Genomic DNA, 21,950 nt, shown 5'->3' with positions numbered 1-21,950 from the left:
TTCCCGAACAGTAATTTGCAAATTACCGCCTATTTCCATGCAAAATAATTAACACATGAATATGTTGACAATTGAGTCATGAGTATGTTCAGACAACAATTGTAAAAATCTTTTTTTTTTTACCTTTTATCAAGTTCAACTCTCCACAGGTCAATATTCATAAAAACCATTTCTTGGCCCTTGTTGGGGATTGGTAGGAAAGTTGGAAAGGGACAAAAAAGCCTACTTTTAATTAGAAGTTACTCCTTGAATTTAATATAATTATTTACACAAGAATGTTAACCGACTCCCCAGGATTTACCTGAAGACACATGATTTCACTTACCTTCATGACATTGTCTATGGTGAAACCACTATTATCTGTGCCCAACTCCTTCAGTAAACGCTCCACCAATTCAATTTGATTCAATACCAAGCGGACTGCAACCTGTGGTTTCAGGGGCTGCATCAGCTGCGGTGGGATTATATGAAGTGGCCGTACTTCTTTCAGCAATGCCATTTCCTGTGAGAGAGAACAGGTTTTTCAATACAGTTGCTTAACAACTTATCTGGTTTAAATCGTGATCCTTGAATTTGTCTTATTATGGACACTACACATGATCATTCTTACAAAATAAACAGACATTAACAAACTACAATTTTCAAATAACTAAACATAATCAAAGCCACATGGTTTTCTGACAAATTTTAGGACTGCTCAGATTTGCTTTATCCGTTTTTTTTTACAGATTATGCACACTTTCTGTAGTTTTCACTCATAGATTCAGATCAAATTTTCACATCATGGTACAAACTTACATTTGTAATCAAATAAGGCAAAGCATTCTCAACTACGCTAACTAAATAACTAGTAGTTCCCAGATATCATTCTTAACCAGTCTTGAATCAAAATAATTCCAACTAGAGTGACAGCTACAACAATTCTCTTTGGCATTAGTGGAGGGGAATATTACCTATTTGTAATGTGGTCAAACACAAATTAACTTCAAGTCATAGACCATAAAAACAGGCCCTATGGACCACAGAGTCCACAGCTACCATCAAACAACCAAGCACCCAGTTATACTGTCCCATTTTCCTCTCCCCACACACACCAGATTCTACCACTCACAATTTACAATGGCCAAATTACATACAATATATGCACTTCTTTGAGATGTGGGAGAAAACTAGAGCACCTAGAAGAAATCCACCTAGACACAAGGCGAATAAACAATAGACAATAGGTGCAGGAATAGGCCATTTGGCCCTTCGAACCAGAACCGCCATTCAATGCGAGCATGGCTGATCATCCACAATCAGTACCCCGTTCCTGCCTTCTCCCCGTATCCCCTGACTCCGCCATCTTTAAGAGCCCTATCTAGCTCTCTTGAAAGAATCCAGAGAACCTGCCTCCACGGCCCTCTGAGGCAGAGAATTCCAGACTCACCACTCTGTATTTCCTCGTCTCTGCTCTAAATGGCTTATTCCTTATTCTTAAACTGTGGCCCCTGCCTCTGGACTCCCGCATTGGGAACATGTTTCCTGCCTCTGGCGTGTCCAAACCTTTAATAACCTTATATGTTTCAATAAGATCCCCTCTCCTAAATTCAAGAGTATGCAAGCCCAGCCGCACCATTCTCTTAGCATTTGACAGTCCCTCCATCCCGGGAATTAACCATGTGAACCCACTGCCTCAATGGCAAGAATGTCCTTCCTCAAATTTGGAGACAAAAACTGCACACAATACTCCAGGTGTGGTCTCATTAGGGCCCTGTACAACTGCAGAAGGACCTCTGTGCACCACAAGAATACCACAGGTCAGTTTTGAATGCATGTCACTGGAGATGCGAAGCAACAGTTCTACTCACTGCATCTGTTTCGTTCAACTTTTGGATAGGTCCGAGGTTTCTTATAACCTTGTTAAATTAAGAGTAGCGCTGCAGTCTTCCAGTCAAATGTTTTCCAGTACCTAAGAACTCACGTCAGTAAAATAGACACAAAGTGCAGCAATTCAGCGGGTCAGGCAGCATTTCTGAAGAACATGGATACGTGACGTTTCGGGTCAGAACCCTTCGGGTTGATTGCAGTGGGCAGGAGAAAGATGGAAGAGAGGTAGGATGGGGCAAAGCCTGGCAGTTAGAGGTGGATATAGGTGAGGGGAGTTTCACCAATACTTCCCCCCTGCTCCCTGTGCCCCACCTGGAGACACATATTTTTCCCTTTCCCCTGGCCCTTCCACCTAGATTATTTTTTCCGGCTTCACATTTCACATCTCTTCTCTCCTCTCTATCTCACACCATTTGTCTTTTCATCTCTGGCCTTTGTCCAACCATCTGCCAATCCAAAACACCCCTCACCTATATTAACATATCACTTAGAAGGCTTTGTTCCACCCCAACCTCTCTTCCAGCTTTCTCCACCCTACAACAGTCTAAAAGGTCCGAACCTGAAATGTTACCTATTGATGTTTTCCAGAGATACTCCCCAACCCATTGAGTTACTCCAGCACTTTGGGTCTTTTTTTGTAAACCAGCATCTGCAGTCTACATATCACGTACGTGGGTGAATGGCTCCTCGGGCATTAAAAAAAAGCAATTGCCAATTTATGAAATAGAGAACACTGATGACAATTTTCAGTCAGATTTTCTTTAAAAGTTTGACTAAATTGAGACAACTCTAAGCAGTACACAATTTCAAATATAATAAAGAATCAAGAATGAAACCAAAGTCTTATTCACTGTGCTCAAATAGAATAGGATCACTAACTCTTAAAAGAATACATATTCAGCACTTTGAGCAAGGTACATAAAAGCCTCTTATAAAGCTCCACAGTATCTATTACTGCACGTTATACAATGGGTCTATACAACTTTGTTGTAAGGACAACAATTCATAGTAAATACATTTAGAGAACATAGCTTGAGAAAATACCACTGCATTCGGAAGCGGCATTAGTTTTTATTAAAATGAGTTGGCAAAATATGGAACACACAAAATACAACCAAATATACCAAATGAACAGCATACATTTTCAAATGAAAACAGAGAATGGATTTACCACAGGGAAATAAATATCTGGTTGGTTCAGGTAGGTTTATTAGTCATGTGTACTATGATGGTGAAAGGCTGTGCTATCCAGGCAAATCATACCATACAAAATTACATTAAGGTATGCAAGAGAGAGAAGGAAACAGAATGCAGAATAGTGTACACACAAATGGTGGAGAAACTCGGCGGTTGCAGCAGCATCTATGGAGCGAAGGAAATAGGCAACGTTTCGGGCCGAAACCCTTCTTCAGAATAATGTTACAGCTAAGGAGAAAATGCAGATTAAAAGGGCCACAACTGGGTAGATTGGGAGATCAAGAATTCATCCATAACATGAGGGATCTATTCCAGAGTCTGATAACAGTGGAAAATGAGCTGCTCTTGGTCTGAAGCTGTTGTATTGTCTACCAGTCAGGAGGGGACAAGAAAGAATGATTGGGTGAGAGTAATCCACCGTTATTTTGGCTGCTTTCCCAAGGCAGCAGATAATATAGATGGAAACAATTTGAGGGGCATGGGGTGTGCTGATTTTGCATGATGGACTTTGTTACGTTCACAGCTCTGAAATAATGTACATGAGTAAATATGCTCTGTTTATCCATTGGTGGAATGACAACTAACTATTAAATGAATGACAAAGGCCATTTAAAACAATCATGCAGATTTAGTAGAGATAAACCATTGTTTGTATTCAACGTTGTCATTTCACATTTGGCTGATTAATCCCAATTAGCTGCAATGCAGCAGCAACGATAGTAATTCAAAACTTTAGGGCCTGTCCCACTTGGGCGACCTAATCCGTGAGTTCTGACGAGTTTGCCCTCGACAACACTCAAGGGCAACATGGTCGACACGAGGTCGTAGGAGGTCTTCGTAACTCTCCTTCAAGCTCGAGAGTGGTCTCTGCGTACTCGAGGCCTCAGCTAGGTCGCGGCATTTTTTCAATATGTTAAAACTGCCCGCGAGTAAAAATAAGTTGCCATGGAGAAAATCGATACTTTTTTTACTAGTAGGTTTAGTCGTAGTAGGTCGACATGTCAGTCGTAGGTAATCAAGGGTAGTCAAAGGTAGTCGTAGATAGTCTTCATCATAGTCGATGGGAGGTCGAAGGAGGTCGTCTTCACTCTCTACTATTCGGTGTCCAATTTTCCTGAAGTTAGTCGTAGCTAGTCGAAACTGGTCTTCAACATAGTCGAACGGGGTCGTCAACATGTCATTTTTTCAAACTCTTCTAAACTCGCCAATTAGGTCGCCCAAGAGGGACAGCCCCTAAAGTCATTGGCAGCACACATATTTTCTTTCATAACCATATTGGGCAAGCAAAGGAAGATAGAAATTGCAAAATAAAGAACATCTGGCATTTCACTACTTACTAATGTAATGATCAGTGCGGTTGTACAAATATAGCCCTCAAACTGCACGAGCAGCCAATAAAATCAAAGCAGACTGGTGGGTTTTATTGCAAAGTTTGATTTAACGACAAACATTAAATCAATTACCAATGGCTTCAATATACATCTCCCAGGTTCAAATTTTAACATTAAACAGATGACTTGTTCACTTGTAAGTTCATCTTGAAATACAACTTAAAATTTCAATCCAATCATTTTATCCCCAGTTAGCAACTGGGAGATCCAGCAAGCCTAGGCAGACTGCAGCAAGTGTTCGGCAAAATGGTCGACTAGACTACAGTAGACAAACGTTGACAATAAAGAGTTGGCTGGGAACATGAAAATGGAACCTCTTCTATTCTTACCTCACACCTTTTATCTTTTTATCTCTGGCATTTGTCCAACCAGCTGCCCATCAAAACCATGTGTATTCACTATCTATTTTTTTGGGGTCTTTTTTATTCTCTAAACCAGCATTTGCAGTTCTTTATTTCAACATTATCATTCTTCAAACTGTCATGCCCGTCCTCTCTTCCAGCTTTCTCCCCCCCCAGCACCAGAAAAAGTCTGAAGAAGGGTTTCAACCTGTAACGCGTTCCTCGGAGGAGCCACCTGACCCACTGATTTGTTTTGTCTGTTTTTGTAAGCCAGCATCTGCAGTTCCTTGTGCCTACATATAATCAGTTTCCTTCATAAATAAATGCATCATACTTAGGCATTGCTTTGAAACAAGCAAAATTTTTTTTTAAAAAAATGGAGTCCAAATTGAAATCCTGGTTATGTCAAAACATAATCCTCCGATTAATCCCTTAACGTGGCAGTGCACTATTTATCTAAAAGCACCTTTCTGGAGCATTTAATGCACAAGCATAACAAGGACTCAATTGCTTACTTGTATGAAATTCATTGCAGCCACTCGAAGATGTGTTGTTGCATCTCCAGTCTTACTGAGGAGGATGGGTAACGTTTTCTCAACACAATGAGCAATTTCAACTTTGCCCAGCTTGTGTTTGGGAGCAAACTGAGTTATCAGCATTTTTAGTAACTTCAGAGATGCTTGGAAAACCTAAGAAATGGTAATAAGAGCAACAATGATTTACATGCTTTATGCAAACAAAAATATCTCACCTTTCTTTATTCAAAACATTAATTAAATATATCATGAATAAAATTACGCACAGGATTTTTTTTAATCTTAAAAAGTATTGGTAGTTGTACTATTTGATAGTTATGTCCCAAAGAAACATATTTTAGAAATACATTAGAAAAATAATTGTGTCAATGGGGAACAGGGAGATAGAATCTAGAGTATCGCATACTCGTAGTACAAAAGTTATTCCTCCCATACAATTTTCAAAATTAAGGTTTTTTTTTTAAATAGCTTTGATTTTGCCACTGCAAGTTAAATATACTAAATGCTTTATGTTACAATGTTTCATAAAGTAGCAATGCACAAGTGTCAATATAAAGAATTCTTGCCAATTTCCATAGCAGACTGTGTTCTTAAAAGACAATTAGATGGCTGGAAACAGTTTATTTTCCCTCAACTGTTTTTCCTGACAAGACTGCGAGTCAATTTCCAAATGTTACTTCTACTCTAATTCCCGATAGAAAATGCATTATAAGTAATTTGTCCCGTATTGGAAAAAATGTTCTCTAATTTATCAACTACGTTCAACCCAATCTGTTTTATGAAAAAGCAAACTTTGTAGCAGAACTGACTCTATTCATATTGTTGTATCATACATTTAAAATTCACATTCAAAGCCCAAATTTTGCAACGCTAAGTACATTTGGGGGACTTTGGTATATGCACAAGATTCAGCTGTGGAATCAAAAGTAAAGGCCATTGAAGGAACTAGCCCAGCTAGGCAGCACGATGGTGCAGCGGTAGAGTCGCTGCCTTTTACAGTGCTTACAGCGCCTGAGACCCGGAGTTTGTACATTCTCCCTGTGACCGCAAGGGTTTTCTCCGAGTTCTTCGGTTTCCTCCCACACTCCAAAGACGTACAGGTATGTAGGTTAATTGGAGTTAATTGTAAATTGTCCCTAGTGTATGTAGGATAGTGTTAATGTGCGGGGATCGCTAGTTGGCGTGGACTCGGTGGGCCGAAGGGCCTGGTTCCGCGCTGTATCTCCAAACTAAAACTAAGAGAACCAATTATTTAGCGGTGGAGAATAGAATTAAGACAAGAGAATCTACCCGCCATTCAATGTGACCACGGCTGATTAACATTAGAAAAAAAGTGATGCTACACATTAAACCAAATGCAGGTCTGATTCCTCATTGCATAGTTTGAAACATTGGTACAAGTAAAAAGCTTAAGATTGGCACTTCTTACAAAGTTCTCAAGCCATTCCTGCACTGCTGGGCCAGAGAAATATCAGGAGTGGATTGTTTACCTTCCAGGTCAGATCAGCAGGAGGTAGGTTATAGAATCTCAAAAAGATTGATGAGAAATGATAGGAATAATGGAACATAAAAATCAATCGACAGTTTACCACAGGACAGTCTGCCCTTACAGCATAGCAATGCCTGCCCTTGCTACCAGCATTTAGTGATGAGGCAATTTCTATTGTGTTCCATTGAAACACGTGAAAGATGAAAGCAAAAAATAAATAGATTCAACTATCTTGGCAGCAGCGGCACTGTTGCATTAATGCTGCTGCCAAGACATAGTGGATTATAAAAACATCTTTCAATTTGAGTTCAACATTTGTAGGTTAACTATTTGAAATTAGAAAGGTGCATTGGCAGCTAGAATTATATATATGTTGGTAAAAAAATTGTTAACATCTCAAACTACAATGACAAGTGCAAAATAATTGGTCAATTGCAAAGCTTCTGATGCAATAAAATATTTAAGGATTCAATTCATTCTAAGAAATAAAGCAAGGAAAAACTTCAATGCTGAATCAAGATAAAGACAATATGGCAATCACATTTAAAATGTTTACCCCTTTCATCATAATTTCACATGCAGTCCCATAAATTTAGAACAATTTAGACATCTAAAACTTTATAATCATGGTGACATCAGTAAATTTAATTCTCCAACTGAAAGCAAATACGGCTTATTTTCAGTAGGCAGGACTGGTAAAAGTATGTCCGTGTCCACATACTGCAACAGAACGACCTAAATCCTTCTGCTTTCTTGGCATCATAAGCCTTTTTTGAAATTGGACTACTTCTGATATAAAAGTTACATTGTGCACAATAATCCAGAAAACCACAAGTCCTATGAACAGCACAACCATGGATTTCATGTTTATTAATCTTTCTGCAAGGAGAGAAGAATGCAACCAGTCTTTCAGACAGTTTTCAGAGTCAACAGTCAGTGATTCTTCCCTGTAGAAATTGACACAAAGTGCTGGAATAACTCGTGGGCTAGGCGACATATCTGGAGAACATGGATAGGTGTAGTTTCGGGTCGGTACCCTTCTTCAGACTGATTTTGGATGGATGGTGGTGGTGGTGGTGGTGGGGGGGGGGAGAAGAAACCTGGAAGAGAGGTGGGGCAGGACAAAGTCTGGAATGTGTCAGGTAGATACAGGCGAGGATGAGGTTTGGATAAGCGGCTGGTTGAACAAAGACTAGACCAGTCTAAAGGCATGAGATAAAGATGGAAGAGTTGCAAATTATGAGGCTAGAGGGAGGAATGTAGGTGACAGGGGAGGAGAAAGAAATGGATGCAAGTCCCCGTGGGGCACAAGGAAGGCATGGGGGAGGGAGAGAAGATTGGGGAAGTGGAATAGAGATTTTATTAAGTAACCTTGCAGAATCCAACGTTCTACCATTGGGTTATAAGCTACAAATTGAACTGTTACTCCAGTTTGCATGTGGCCTCATTCTGGCAACGGAGGAGGCCCGGGACAGAAAGGTCAGCATGGGAATGGAAAGAGGAATTAAAATGATTAACAATGTACCTGTCCAAATGTTTCCTTTAAACATTTTGCCAGAGATGTTCTCCAGAGATGCCACCTGACTCGCCGAGTTACTACAGCACTGCCTTTTTTTTTGTATAAACCAGCATCTGCAGTTCCTGGCATCTCATGAATAAATCTTGGTTTGGCATCATGAAGCTAGTACTTTGCTGCACTCTAGTGGCAATTGTAAAATTCTAAGTACAATCAACTCCAGTAAACAATGGTAAGGAGCATTCCACCTTAAAAAATTAATTAATCACTACCCAAAAATGTAAGGCAAAACAAATTCTTCTTACAACATTTCTGTGAAAAAAGTATTTGAAATAAATTTACAGAAGCTTACTATATTGATTGATCCAGAAGGTTGCTATATGGACTGTTTTCTAGGAATGCACCCCCCATAACCTCATCCCCTCCACAATATTGTAGGAGATGCCTGCAGTCACTTAGAAAAAATCCTCCCACATTATTTTCCAGGTCACTCTCATGGAATTAGCAGCTACTTAGCTTTTAGATCATAAATATCCACCCTCAGGGGTATGAAGAGACCAGTAAAACTCAAAATCTAGCATCCAAATGATTGGCATCTGGCTTGGTTATTAGTGTAGACGGCAACCCATGATCTGGAAAGCAAGCAGGGTGTAGAGCAAGGAGTCCGAAGAGCACCAGAAAATATATTATACTGTGGCGGCTCCCAAGGACCATCAGGCCTTTCCTCTATCTAACCCCTCGGCACGGGAATGGGCTAGTCCAGGGGCGGCCCTTAGCTACAGGGATAAAGGGCGCAGGGGTTTAAGCGTGATTGCTCTCTTGCAGACCCAACTGGACAAGAGAACAACATCTTTAGATTAGATTAGATTCATTTATTGTCATTCAGACCTTTCTGTCTGAACGAAATTTTGTTTCCCTGCAGTCATAATTAAAAAAATGACAAAAAGACACAATCAACACAAATTTAACATCCACCAGTTCCCCAAACACCTCCTCACTGTGGTGGAAGGCAAAATCTTAAAGTCTCTGTCTCTTCCCTCTTTGTTCTCCCTCTGCGCCGAGGCGACGGTTCAAACTCCGCGGGTGGTCGCTGCCGCCGCCACAGCTTCAGGGCCGAGTCGGATCTCCGCTGCCGCTGCTCCGGGGCCGAGTCAGGTCTCCGCTGCCGTTGCCGCTGCTCCGGGGCCGAGTCAGGTCCCGCTGCCGCTGCTCCAGGGCCGAGTCAGGTCTCCGCTGCCGCTGCTCCGGGGCCGAGTCAGGTCTCCGCTGCCGCTGCTCCGGGGCCGAGTCAGGTCTCCGCTGCCGCTGCTCCGGGGCCGAGTCGGGTCTCCGTTGCCGCTCTGAGGCCGAGTCGGGTCTCCGCTGCCGCCGCCACAGCTTCGGAGCCGAGTCAGGTCTCCACTGCTGCTGCTCCGGGGCCGAGTCAGGTCTCCGCTGCCGCTGCTCCGGGGCCGAGTCAGGTCTCTGCTGCCGCTGCTCCGGGGCCGAGTCGGGTCTCCGCTGCCGCCGCCACAGCTTCGGCTCCGAGTCAGGTCTCCGCTGCCGCTGCTCCGGGGCCGAGTCAGGTCCCACTACCGCTGCTCCGGGGCCGAGTCAGGTCTCCGCTGCCGCTGCTCCGGGGCCGAGTCAGGTCTCCGCTGCTGCTGCTCCGGGGGCGAGTCGGGTCTCTGCTGCCGCGGTCATAAAATTCCTCCCAAAATACCTGGCTCTTAGCCTTCATTTCGGGTTTATCACCGCACTACAATACTACTGTTTAACATGTCAATTTTACGGACTACCAAGCAGAGATGTCAATTCCTCTAGCTAGGAATATGGAGAACTCAACATCCCCAACAGCCCTCCAGGTGAGTCTGAGTTTCACGTGCATCTCTTCCAACTTCGTCAACTGCAATTGGTGCACTTGATGTGGTCTCCGTTATATCGGAGGAACCAAGCACAGACTAAATTACTGTTTTGCCGAACATCTATACTCTGTCTGCCAAGGCCTGTTGGGTGTCCCTGCTGCTACACATTTTAACTCCTCTTCCTATATTAACCTTTCTGCCGTTGGCCACCTCCATTGAGAGAGCGAGGCCCCATGCAAACTGCAAGAACAGCATCTCATATTCAACTTGATTAGCTTGCAACCCAATGGTATCAATAATGAATTTGTCAAGTTTGAGTAATACTCCCACCTCGCTGTGCAAACATTTCCCCCATTATCCCAGTCACCCTGCTTCTTTTCCTTCCTTTGTAGGCTATCTTCACGAGTAGTCATCTCAGGATAAGGAGTTGGCCATTAGAAGAGATGATTTTTATACTGCATATTTTAAAGCTTTTCAATGCTCATCGACAGAAGGTCATTGATGTTAATTCAAGACTATCAAATAGTTAGGATACCAAAGCATTCAAATTTATTGGAGTTTAGATAGGATCATTCATTATCCTACTGTATATCAGTGTCACTCATGTTATGAGGCACACCCACTTGTTTAATATAAAGCCTCTCTTCTCTTTCTTCCCCAGTCTAGAGTTATGTGTTAAGATGAAGTTACCTATGCTTTAATACCAATAAAACTATTTGGATCTTAATCACTGTGCATGAGTTAAGTTATTCAAACAACAAAGCCCAATGACATAGTGTCAGAAGTGGGATTCGAACCCATGCCTCCAATTGGAGACCAATGGTATAACAAAAACGCAGGCCGCTGCCACCATTAACCAAGGGGCAGGTGGTTAGTTTGCAAACTGACAAAGGTCATGTAATTTCTGGAACTCCCTCTGAGCCACGCTCTTATTTGGTCAGTGCTGATGGCGGCACCTACAGACATGACAGCATATCCTGCCTGTGAATGGCTCTACCTCCGTAATATCCAGACCGTACAAGTGTACTTCCGTCCACGTCCAGCGGCATCGGTCCGCCTGTACCAGCACAACAACCCACTTCTGAAACCACTGCTCTGCCAATAGCGACACCTCCTACGCCTGTGCCAAAGTCCCCTGTTTCATCACCGGGGATGCTGTTTCAATCTCCACCACCAGTCAAGCCACCGACTCTGTCCCCGGTGGCTAAAAACGGAGATGGTTTATATCGCACACGTGCTGGCCGCGTTTGCAAGCCCACCGTGAAGTACCCGGGCTATGTTCGACTTTCCTCCAGCATATTATCAATTGCTATGCATATCAATGGTTTTGTACTGACGTTTAATTCTTTAAGAGGGAGGATGTAGATCAGTGTGTCACTCATGTTATGTCATACTATAGCTCCGCCCACTTGTTTAATAAAAAGTCTCTCTTCCTTTTCTTCCCCGTCTAGAGTTATGTGTTAAGATGAAGTTACCCATGCTGTAATATAATACTAATAAAAGTCTAATAAAAATCACTGTGCGTGAGTTAGGTTATTCCAACAACAAAGCCCAATGACACCTACTGAATGGCAGAGCTGACTAAGAGACTATTTCAGCCATGTTGCTTCTATATTCCATTTCTGATCTTACTCCTGTTGGAAATCAATGTATAAATGCTAGAGTGTAAATGTTTGGGAGCAGCTATCATCCTGCTCAAATAATTTGCTTTTGTGATTGTAAAATATACTTGCTTGTAAATGCATTGGAAAATAATTGGTGAAGGCATTACAAAATCAATTTAAACTGGAGAAAGTACAGGTTCATTGTTCATAACTTACCGATGATACTTTGTCTTTAATAGCTTTACGAACAAGGAAGATTGCAGCTCGTAACATATTCTTTAGCTCGTCCTTGGAAATATCATCAGAAACAGTGGAAAGCTTTTTATAAACAGCCAGCAAAGCATCTTCCCTGTACGACCAAGTTTTTGAATAGGCACCAGCCACCTATAACCAATAAAAAAAATTGATCAGAAATCCACATAAGATATTTGAATGAGTTCAATGGAAATCTTGATCAGATTGAAAATTCTGCTACTGCGTCATTCTCCAACTACTCTTCCCAACTTCTATAGATGCACCCTAGAAAGCATTCTCTCGGTTTTCATCACAGCTTACTTTGGCCCAAGATGCCAAGCAATTGCAGAGTTATGGATGTAGCCCAGCCCTTCACACAAACCAGCATCCCCATCCTGCATTGACTTCATCTACACTTCACTCTGCCTCGAGAAAGCAGTAATTTATACCCTGGTCATTCCCTCTTCCTTCGGGCAGAAAATGCAAAAGCTTGAAAGCCAGATTCGGAAAGAGATTCTTCCCTACTCTTATCAGACTACTGAATAGTCTCCCATAAGCTAGTGTTCCCATCTCGCAACCTACCTCAATGCAGACCGTGAACTGTTTTTATGCACAATATCTCTGTAATGGTGTAACGCTGTAAAACTATATGCTGCATTCTGGCATTTTTTTGTTTGCACTACTCTGCGTAGTTGTGTATTCCTTGATTCTATTCACGTATGGCATGATTTAACTGGGTACCATGCAAACAAAGCATTTCATTTCATGGCAGTACACATGACAATAATAAAGCCATATTAATACCACTTCTGTGCCAACTGTAAAAGTGGTATCGAAAAACAGTCTCCATAACAATGGAACCAGTAGCATTGTGTACAATATTAGAAAATTTCAGATCTTGAGGTTACAATACAGTAAAAATGTACAGTAAGACCCGAAACGTCACGCATTCCTTCTCTCCAGATATGCTGCCTGTCCCGCTGAGTTACTCAAGCATTTTGTGTTTACCCTATGGTCTATGGGGTGGGTTTGAGGCTGGTTAGGATAGGATGCAGAACACCAGAATATAGATTTGCAGTGGAGCCAAGGTCCCAAGCTCTTGTCATTTCCTCCATTGTTTAAAATCACTGGTTTCACAAGAGAGTACGACATGTCATGTGAAATAAAACTATGTTTGCGTGTTAATTGAAGTAACATCCAATACCCAGAAAGTCTGCTAATCTGGCAAAATCAGACCACCACCACCAAATTGAAGAGTTTTAGACACAATATGCTGAATGTTTCTCAGTGATCCATACTTGTACTCTTTATATAATTATCATAATTTCTAGAAGAGACAACCACTCCAAATTCTAGCCTTCCTCAGGCAAAAACAAAGGAATCAGACTATTTGTCACGCAAATTATGCCAATATTTGGTTGGAGGATATCCTTAGGAAAATGAGAAGAGTAAGGATCTATATGCGTGATGACCGGCCATGTAAATCCAGTCAGTAGAACCTCAAAGCTATTCGATTTTGAGAGCATATAAATACAGAGTACATGAACTGTACAGTACCGATGGAGTAGTCATTGGCAGTTTTGCATTTGTTACCAGAGCATCTCAGAGGGAAGAAAGTTTGGAAATGCTTAGTCATCAGTGAACCTAGGACATGAATATTAAAATCCACCTCAATGTCATATATTTTAACCACTAAGTAAATACAAAAGCAAAATGGAAAAATCTGAAAGCGGAATCAAAAATAATGCTTCTAAATTGTATATAGTTTCCTACCTGTGATCAGTGATTGCCTGAAACTATCAGTGGCCTTATTTTCCCTTTCTACTGTGTCAAAAGTTTCATATACTCTCATCACAAAGTCCACCTACTTCTAATTTCATGCTATTTCTTATCTCTTTGCCTTATAATCTCAAGTAGTGTCCACTCATCTGTTCCAATTAATCTTCAAAGCACTATCCAAAATCTGTTTCAATTTTATTTCCAATGCAACTCTGGCTCACCTGATTCCTTTGTTCTTACCCTGCCAGCTTTTGCTGCAACAAAGATTTTTATTTCTGAAGGGCCTGTCCCAATTGGCCGTCATTTACACGACAGGCTGGTAGTGACTGACGCGCGACTATCGCACGCATCATCATGCGTCCGCACAGCCATCTGGAGCGCGTGACGTCATTTGAAGATAGACACAAAATGCAGGAGTAGCTCAGCGGGACCGGCAGCATATCTGGAGAGAAGGAACGGATGATGTTTCGGGTCGAGACTCTTCTTCAGTCTGAAGAAGGGTCTCGACCCGAAACGTCACCCATTGATTCTCTCCAGAGCTGCTGCCGGTCCCGCTGAGCTACTCCAGCATTTTGTGTCTATCTCCAATCGTCTAGGCCCCACTCTGGGAGTAGGAACGGATCCGGATCCGCAACGGCCGTGAGCCCCAGGCCGAGCTCGGCGATCGTTTGCCTGCTTCTGCTGCTGTTTGAGGTGTCCCACTTTGGCCATCATGCTTGACAGGCCATTGGCGCGCGAAGATTCCGTGCAGGACGAAGTCCACACTCCACCACGCCACTCCACACTCCTCCGCACCACTCCGTGCGCCCATCCCGCGCTACCCACACGCTAGCAGGTAGCATAAATGGCGGCCAAGTGGGACAGGCCCTTAATTATTTCTATCTCTGATGAAGAATCAATCACCAAAAATGCAATTCTGGTTCTCTCTTCAGAAAGCTGCCTGACCCAAGTATTTCTGAAAATTCTAGTTTTTATTGAAACGGAACTACTACTGGCAACAAACACAGTGAAGAAAAGAGGTATAATCTGATTCTGAAAGAACACATTTCCTCAAAAAATATTCTTGTATTTTCCTCCAAGTAGCCGATAGTGCATATATATATTACGTCGAACTGCTCACCAGTGCCTCTCCAAATAAATCAATGGCGAAACTAGCTTCTCTGAAAGCTTTCTCAGTTAATGGCTCTGGTTCTCCAGTGATACCACTTCCTGATGTAGGTGAAGTGTCTGTGTTTACAGCAGGCATCTCATTACTGTCTTGTTGAGAATCACTGTCCAATTCTGAAGGCTTGCTTTGAGCTGGGAGTGGTCTCTCATCATAAGGAAGCGAGCCAGTATCCACCTGGGGAAGGACAGGAAATAAAAAACAGGAATGTGATGGTCAGTTTCCTACAGATTTCCCAATTATATAAGTATCTTTTCAACAGCTGTTCAACTGTTTTGATAGGGAAATATTTTTAACATTATTGGCCATCAAGAGATCATTCAGGTAGATAAGCGCAAACATAGATCTAGTTTCTAATCCCTTCGCTTTCCCTAGCTGCTTGCAATCTCTTTGTTTAGAGTTTAGAAATTAAATGAAAAAAATAGCACAGCTTAAAGTTAAATATGCTATTTTAGCTGCAGAGAATACGTTAAAATTTCCAGGCTAATGCACAAGCTACAAATTAGTCAGTCAAGAAAAATTCCCTTTGAAATGTTTAAGTATTTCACAGTGGGCAGTCTCTCAATGTACTTGCTGTATTAAAAATTTCAACAGTGTTAACTCACAAACGTGTCACATTTCTCTTATAGAAATATGAAGACCGCAATTCCAGTAATCGTGTATCAACAACCGTAACCAATGTAAATATTTTCATTGGTACACAAAAAAGCTGGAGAAACTTAGCGGGTGCAGCAGCATCTATGGAGCGAAGGAAATAGGCAACGTTTCGGCCCGAAACGATGCCTATTTCCTTCGCTCCATAGATGCTGCTGCACCCGCTGAGTTTCTCCAGCTTTTTTGTGTACCTTCGATTTTCCAGCATCTGTAGTTCCTTCTTAAACACTAAATATTTTCATTCCTGCCTTCAAAGGCCAGTCACTAAAACATTTGTTAAAGCATAAACATACCCTTGGAGAAGGTAGCCTGACAGGTGGTGCAGGAGAAGGCTGTGGTGTAGGAGACCACTTTGGCTTTCCAGCAGTTTGGTGTTGTAGTTTGGAATTTACTAGAGGCATTTCTTGCAGATGGACTTTATCAGATAACCGATTGGATTCCACTTCCAGAACTTTCTGTTCCTGTTGAAGCCTACTGGGGTGATCCATTGGTTCAAGAGGAAACTCAGGAAGCTTTCGAATCTGGACAGTAAAAACATTATTGACGTGCAAACTAAATGTTATCAAATCTGGAGTCATTTGTTAAAATTTGGTTACTTTCATAACCATAAAAATCTATAATATTAAATCACATGCCTTTGACTAACTAATTAAATTGCGGGGTAAGCAAATAACCAAAGAATAGATAGAAATGTTCAACGTTAATTATCCCGAGTCTTAAAGTGTGATCTAATTCATTGTACAACCAGCTCAGAAAACAGTCAGGAAACGCCAAAGAGAGAACAAAAGCATAAACTGTACATTTATATAATGTTCCTTACAATTCAGGATTATACCACTCTAATTTCATAGCCAATTAAATGCTTTTGGAGCATTGTTACTGCCACGATACAGAAACCACATCAACTTAAACATGACGCTCAGGAGTTTCCTGAAATAACACATTGTAGAACTAGCCGGGAAAAAAAACCTTTTAGATGTGGTAATGAGAAAAGATTAATCAGTGATTTCACATTCAGCGTGATAATGAGAAACCTGGGTCTTAAACCACACAAAGGTATTGCAGAAGCACGAGTCAGACTACTATGGACAGATATGATAGAAAAACAGTGACAGAAAAAACAATTCTCAAAGATACACCAGTGATGAAAAAAAAGACTCGAAGACAAGAAAGAGACAACGGCAAACCAAAGGAGTCCGAATCTTTCTGAAATTTTAAAAATCTTCTACTGTTGCAAGGTTTTGTATTAGGTTAAAGTGGGAAAATATTACACAACAACAAATAATAGATAAAGCTAATTCTAAACAAATAAAAACAGTTAAAGCTTCTGCATAAGAAGTATATAGAAGAAGGGGGCGCTGAAGTGGCAGCAGCCTGTCAGTAGCGCGTTAGTTTTTTCAACTTTTTTAATTTTTTTAGTATGTTTTAAAGTATGTTTTTTAATGTTTCTCGGTGTGTTTTGTGTGGGGGGTGGTGTGGGGGGGTAAGGGGGAAACCGCTATGGTCACCTCCTCCACGGAAAGGCGACTTTTTCCAGGTCGCCTCCCCCGTGGCCTAACAGCAAGGATCGACGCGCCCGGGGCGGGCGCAGTGTGGACTCTCGGCGCAAAGCGGGTGAGCCCTCGCTGGAGGGGAGCACTCCGTTTCGCTGGCCCGGGGCTGCCAGCAGCCTGAAGCCGCGGTCTGCAGAACTCCAGCTGGTGCGGCATCGTGGGGGACCCGGGGGAAGAAGAAGCCATCACTGCCGGCCCGCGGCCAACTTCTACCGCGGGGCCGGCATGGACTTACCATCACCCCTGGAGGGGAGCTTCGACCATCGGCCCTGCGGTCTGCGGTGCTTCTTGCTGCGGCGCGGCGGGAACCTGAAATCTTCGACTGCCGGCCTGCGGCCTACACCAGCCTGAAGCCGCGGTCTCCGATGGGGAAGAGCCGATCCTGGACTTACCTTGACTTTGACCTTTACCATCTGGACGCCCGCAGCAACGGCTGCGGAGGTGGAGGTCCCGACCACGGGGGATAATGGAGGAGGTCTGACCAAGCTCTGTGCCTTCCACCACAGTGATGAATGCTGTGGGGGATGTTTGTGTAAAATGTTTATTGCGGTTGTGTGTTCTTTATTACTGTACCGCTGCTGGCAAACCCAATTACCACCGACCCTGGTTGTGTGGCAAATAAAATTCTATCTATCTATCTATAAAAAGAGAAGAGAGAGAATGAGGTTTGAAATAAACCCTGAACTTTTTTTTTCCCACCTGAATTCACAGTAGAAAAACTGTGAAAGTGCTCACCATTTTTCCTTTCATTTCCTGTTCATTTCCTTTACAAACACTTACCAGTAGGAAAATTAAGTCGATATCAGGTTGAATGACAAACAATCTTAAGGAGCCAATTCACATGCCAGAAAAGATATTGGCAAAATTCAAAATACTTTGTGAGCAAAATGTATACTGACCATTCCCATGTCTAAAAGGTTATGTAGCTCCAATTGCTTGTAAACTTTCATCCTATAATCATCCATTTGCAGTTTCTTCTGCTTTGCCAGATCATAGTCCTCTTTCTCTATTGCACATCGTTTTTCCACCTCATAACGGCCTAGACGTTCACCTACCTGAACAAAGCAATTACTTGAAAATTAAAAAAAAAACATTTCGATAAATAATTTTCCCAAATCATAAAATGAAACAATCATTTTTTAAACCTTGTTATAAAATGTATAAATTTGTAACAATTTCAGGTTCTTATTTCTCCAAAGGTTCCAATTAAAGGCTGTTGACCCAAAATCTAAACTCTATTTTTCTTCTAAAGGCTGTATGTTTTTCAGCAAAATCCAACTTCATTTTCAAACATTCATTTTTCTATAATTACTCACTACCTGGTCTAACAATTTTGAGAGTACGCAACACTAAAGGTATTGGTGCAGGGAAGCAAATGATTAGTTAGAGCTAAATTGTAATCCATAAAAGTAAGGTAACATTGTGCTGAAAGACTATCTTCATCTATATTTGTATCTTATAAAACAAAAGTAAAGATCTGTACTTTAAGCCAAGAAAAAATACTTAACAAAAGGTAACAGTCAGGTGATCTGGTTGTTTTATTTTTATTTTGATGTTTGTAGCATCTTGATTTAGATTTTTGAGGAGACAATGAAGGTGATTGATGAGGCAGTGAATGTTATCCACATAGACTTTCTTTTAGGTTTGAAAAGTATCTTGGATAATAATTATGGCCTCATTACAAACTAATTTTTGTTCTCCCAATAACACAATGCAATACAATCTACCCTGCAAGATACATAAATGATGGTATCCACGGTGGAACTTTAGTTCAGGCAGTGTCTTTTTGCTCCCAGATGCATTTCTCCCAACTTCCTAAAACAAATACAGTGGGACTGTAAAATCTTAATGTTTAATATGTAAATCAAAATAGACATTGATATAATTACTCCACAAACAGATTGAGCACAATATCTGAATATTACATCTTACCTTCTGAAGATCAGCAATAGCTTGTTTAAGTTTCTTTGCAAAGTCATAGCGCTCAAGCTTAACTGCTTCATGTTTTTCTTCATCTAATTTACGTATTATTTGGGCCACCTCAGGATCTTGGTACATATCAAAGGCTAGGTCATCCAAGGGCGAGATAACCTCTGACTTACTGAAAACAAATAATGATAACATGAATAAATTATACTTTTAAAATGTTTATGAAGATTAACCCCATAAAAGTAAATAACATGTTGCTGTTGTTCAAAGTTGAAGTGTTGCAACTCAGTTATTGTTGACCGTCGTAGGTAATACTGCAAATCTGATTCCGAATCTTAACATGGATTGTTAATTGATTATTGAACAAAAAGCAAACAGCAGGAAAAACAGATCTTTCTCAGTTTGCCAGGCTGTGACAAATGGGGTACACAGTGGAGTGATGCACGAGTGAATTCTTCACAATTTATACCAACCGTTAAGAACAGCTGGTAGAGCTGCTGCCTCACAGCACCAGAGATACAGGTTTGATCCTGACCTGAGGTGCTGTCTATATGGAGCTATTCCTGCTTTTTGCTCTCCCTGTGATTGCATGGGTTTCCTTCAGGTGCTCAGGTTTCCTCCCACATCCCAAAGATGCACGGGTTTGTAGGTTAACTCGTTCTGTAAATTACCCCCAGTGTGTTGGGAGTAGATGAGTAATTGGGATAACATAGAACTAGCGTGAACGGGTGATCAATGATCAACATGATGTTTAAGCAAGAACTGCAGATGCTGGAAAAATCGAAGGTAGACAAAAAAGCTGGAGAAACTCAGCGGGTGAGGCAGCATCTATGGAGCGAAGGAATAGGCGGTGTTTCGGGTCGAGACCCCTCTTCAGTCTGATGTCGGGGGGTGGGGTGCGGGAAAAATAAAGGAAAAGGCGGAGAAAGTAGGCTGTAACTGAAAGGCAACACATAGGTGCAACAAGCAATTAAGGTAACAAATTGTATATTGGCTTATTAAAAGAGGATCTGAGTATGAGGGTAAAGATCTCTGACTGCAATTACACAGGGTCTTACACGTGGAAAACTGTGTACTGTTCTGGCCTCCTTATCTAAATGAGGATAGACTGGTCACAGAAGGAATGTACTCGATTAGAATCCTGGAATGAACAGATGACACCTCTTCTAGAGTTTGCAGAAACCTCATCAAAACATGCAAAATCCTTACAGCACTCACAAGGCTGTATGCACATAAGATATTTTACTGTTTAAATATATGACTACTTACCCAATGTAAGTTCCATCGAGTGCTGGATCATCTGGGCTACATCCAAGGTAATGATCAATCAATTTGTCTTTAGTGGGCTACAAGGAAAAAAAAGTATTCCTTGAATTAGATTTGGTTAGGATGAACAGAAAGGTACGCTTGACAGATTGTGATTTCAGTTGTGTGTGCAGTTTGTACTTGCTCCACAAGCCTACACAGCTCTCTGCCAGGCACTCTCACTTCCTTTCACATTACAAAGACGTGCTGGTAGATTAATTTGCTACTTTTAAGTTACCACTTGGATAGGTAGGAGGGAAAATTCAAAAGGGGAAGCTGGGCATGAGAATAATTTGCATGATACCATGGGAATAAGATGATGGGAAAATGAATAGATGGGACAGCTGTGATGAGAATCCACAAACTGAATAGCCTTCTCTATTATCGTAAGTACAGGTAGTTCTGCTATAACGTGACAGTTATGTTCCTAAGCTATGTCACACATAAAAATAGGTTATAAAACAAGCCAGTCAATGGGAATGAAAAGGGTTGGGGCTACAGAGATTTAGACTGGCAATAAGTTATTTTGCCTCCGGCTTCACAAAAATTATGGTATTTTTTATAACTAAAATTCATTAAGCTAAAACACTATGTTACGTTGTTGAATTGAGGATCATTAAACAAGTGCCAAATAGAAAAGATTGCTTGTCAATTTTAATGTCCACCCGCCGTGAAACTAGCAGCTTAGATTCTTGAGACAATAAGATTATTGGCGCTAGGTTACAAATTTTTCTCTCAAGACTGTTGCTGCTCCCCCACCCCCGAGGGCAGTGTTTTCTTGCCAAATAATTTCCAACGTAACATTAAGTTGTTCTCCAGTTTCCGGGGCTCAACATGGATATGTTCTATGCTACAACCAGTCAGGGCTGCATAATGCAAATAGTGCTTCCTAATTCATCAATCACATTATATTCATTTCACATTGTGGAAACACGTTATGGCAGAAAGATTTTTTTCCTTGGATTTTCATACGACATTCAAAAATATGCAGGGGTGGGGGGGAAAGAGAGGACACAAGGCTGATGATAGATAATTTATCTTTTTTTTTATCTATTTACAGAATGGAATACTAACTTTATGGAATACAAAAATTATGTCAATGAAAGATGGAAAAATGTGTAATGCATCAATCTGTATTGACAATAAGTGAACATTTAGTGAGTCAGATGCACTGAATCTGAAGGACTATGGACTGATTAGATACATGTCAAAGTGGTGGCAGAGGAAACAAGAAGATGTGACAAAAATAACCGTTAGGCAAGAAGGATATTTTTAAAATAAGATGGTGATATTCAGAAGAATTTGTCAGATTGTATATTTAATATAGTTAACTTGCAAGTATTGTAGGCAGCCAATTGTACACTGGCCTTTAATACTAGAATAATGAAACCTAGAGAGGGCTTTTCTTAAGACCACATTTGGTATATAGATTTTCTCCTCCACTTCCAAACTAATATACATTTACCCTGAAGACAGAGCAAAGAATCACATGAATTAAGGGCCTGTCCCACCAGCATGCGATTGCATGCGTCTAGCGCATCCAA

At 41.3% G+C, this 21,950-nt stretch overlaps 1 protein-coding gene across 5 annotated transcripts in view; it reads right to left on the bottom strand.

Annotated features, from left to right (window-relative positions):
- The window catches only part of cep104 (centrosomal protein 104), an 83,677-nt gene that overhangs the window by 39,504 nt on the left and 22,223 nt on the right, over nucleotides 1–21,950 (bottom strand). For all 5 annotated transcript variants that reach the window (XM_055659400.1, XM_055659398.1, XM_055659399.1 and 2 more), the window contains 8 exons: nucleotides 20,371–20,447; nucleotides 19,105–19,273; nucleotides 18,072–18,227; nucleotides 15,913–16,140; nucleotides 14,921–15,142; nucleotides 12,004–12,171; nucleotides 5,314–5,487; nucleotides 326–502 (listed from right to left, as the gene is read on the bottom strand). In XM_055659400.1, the coding sequence (XP_055515375.1) occupies nucleotides 326–502; nucleotides 5,314–5,487; nucleotides 12,004–12,171; nucleotides 14,921–15,142; nucleotides 15,913–16,140; nucleotides 18,072–18,227; nucleotides 19,105–19,273; nucleotides 20,371–20,447 (1,371 nt within the window). The remainder of the gene's footprint in view (nucleotides 1–325; nucleotides 503–5,313; nucleotides 5,488–12,003; nucleotides 12,172–14,920; nucleotides 15,143–15,912; nucleotides 16,141–18,071; nucleotides 18,228–19,104; nucleotides 19,274–20,370; nucleotides 20,448–21,950) is intronic.

Source organism: Leucoraja erinacea, chromosome 30 (assembly GCF_028641065.1).
Source record: "Leucoraja erinacea ecotype New England chromosome 30, Leri_hhj_1, whole genome shotgun sequence".
Lineage (NCBI taxonomy): Eukaryota > Metazoa > Chordata > Chondrichthyes > Rajiformes > Rajidae > Leucoraja > Leucoraja erinaceus.
The sequence above is the reverse complement of the archived record's forward strand: the minus strand, read 5'-3'. Positions and strand labels throughout refer to the sequence as shown.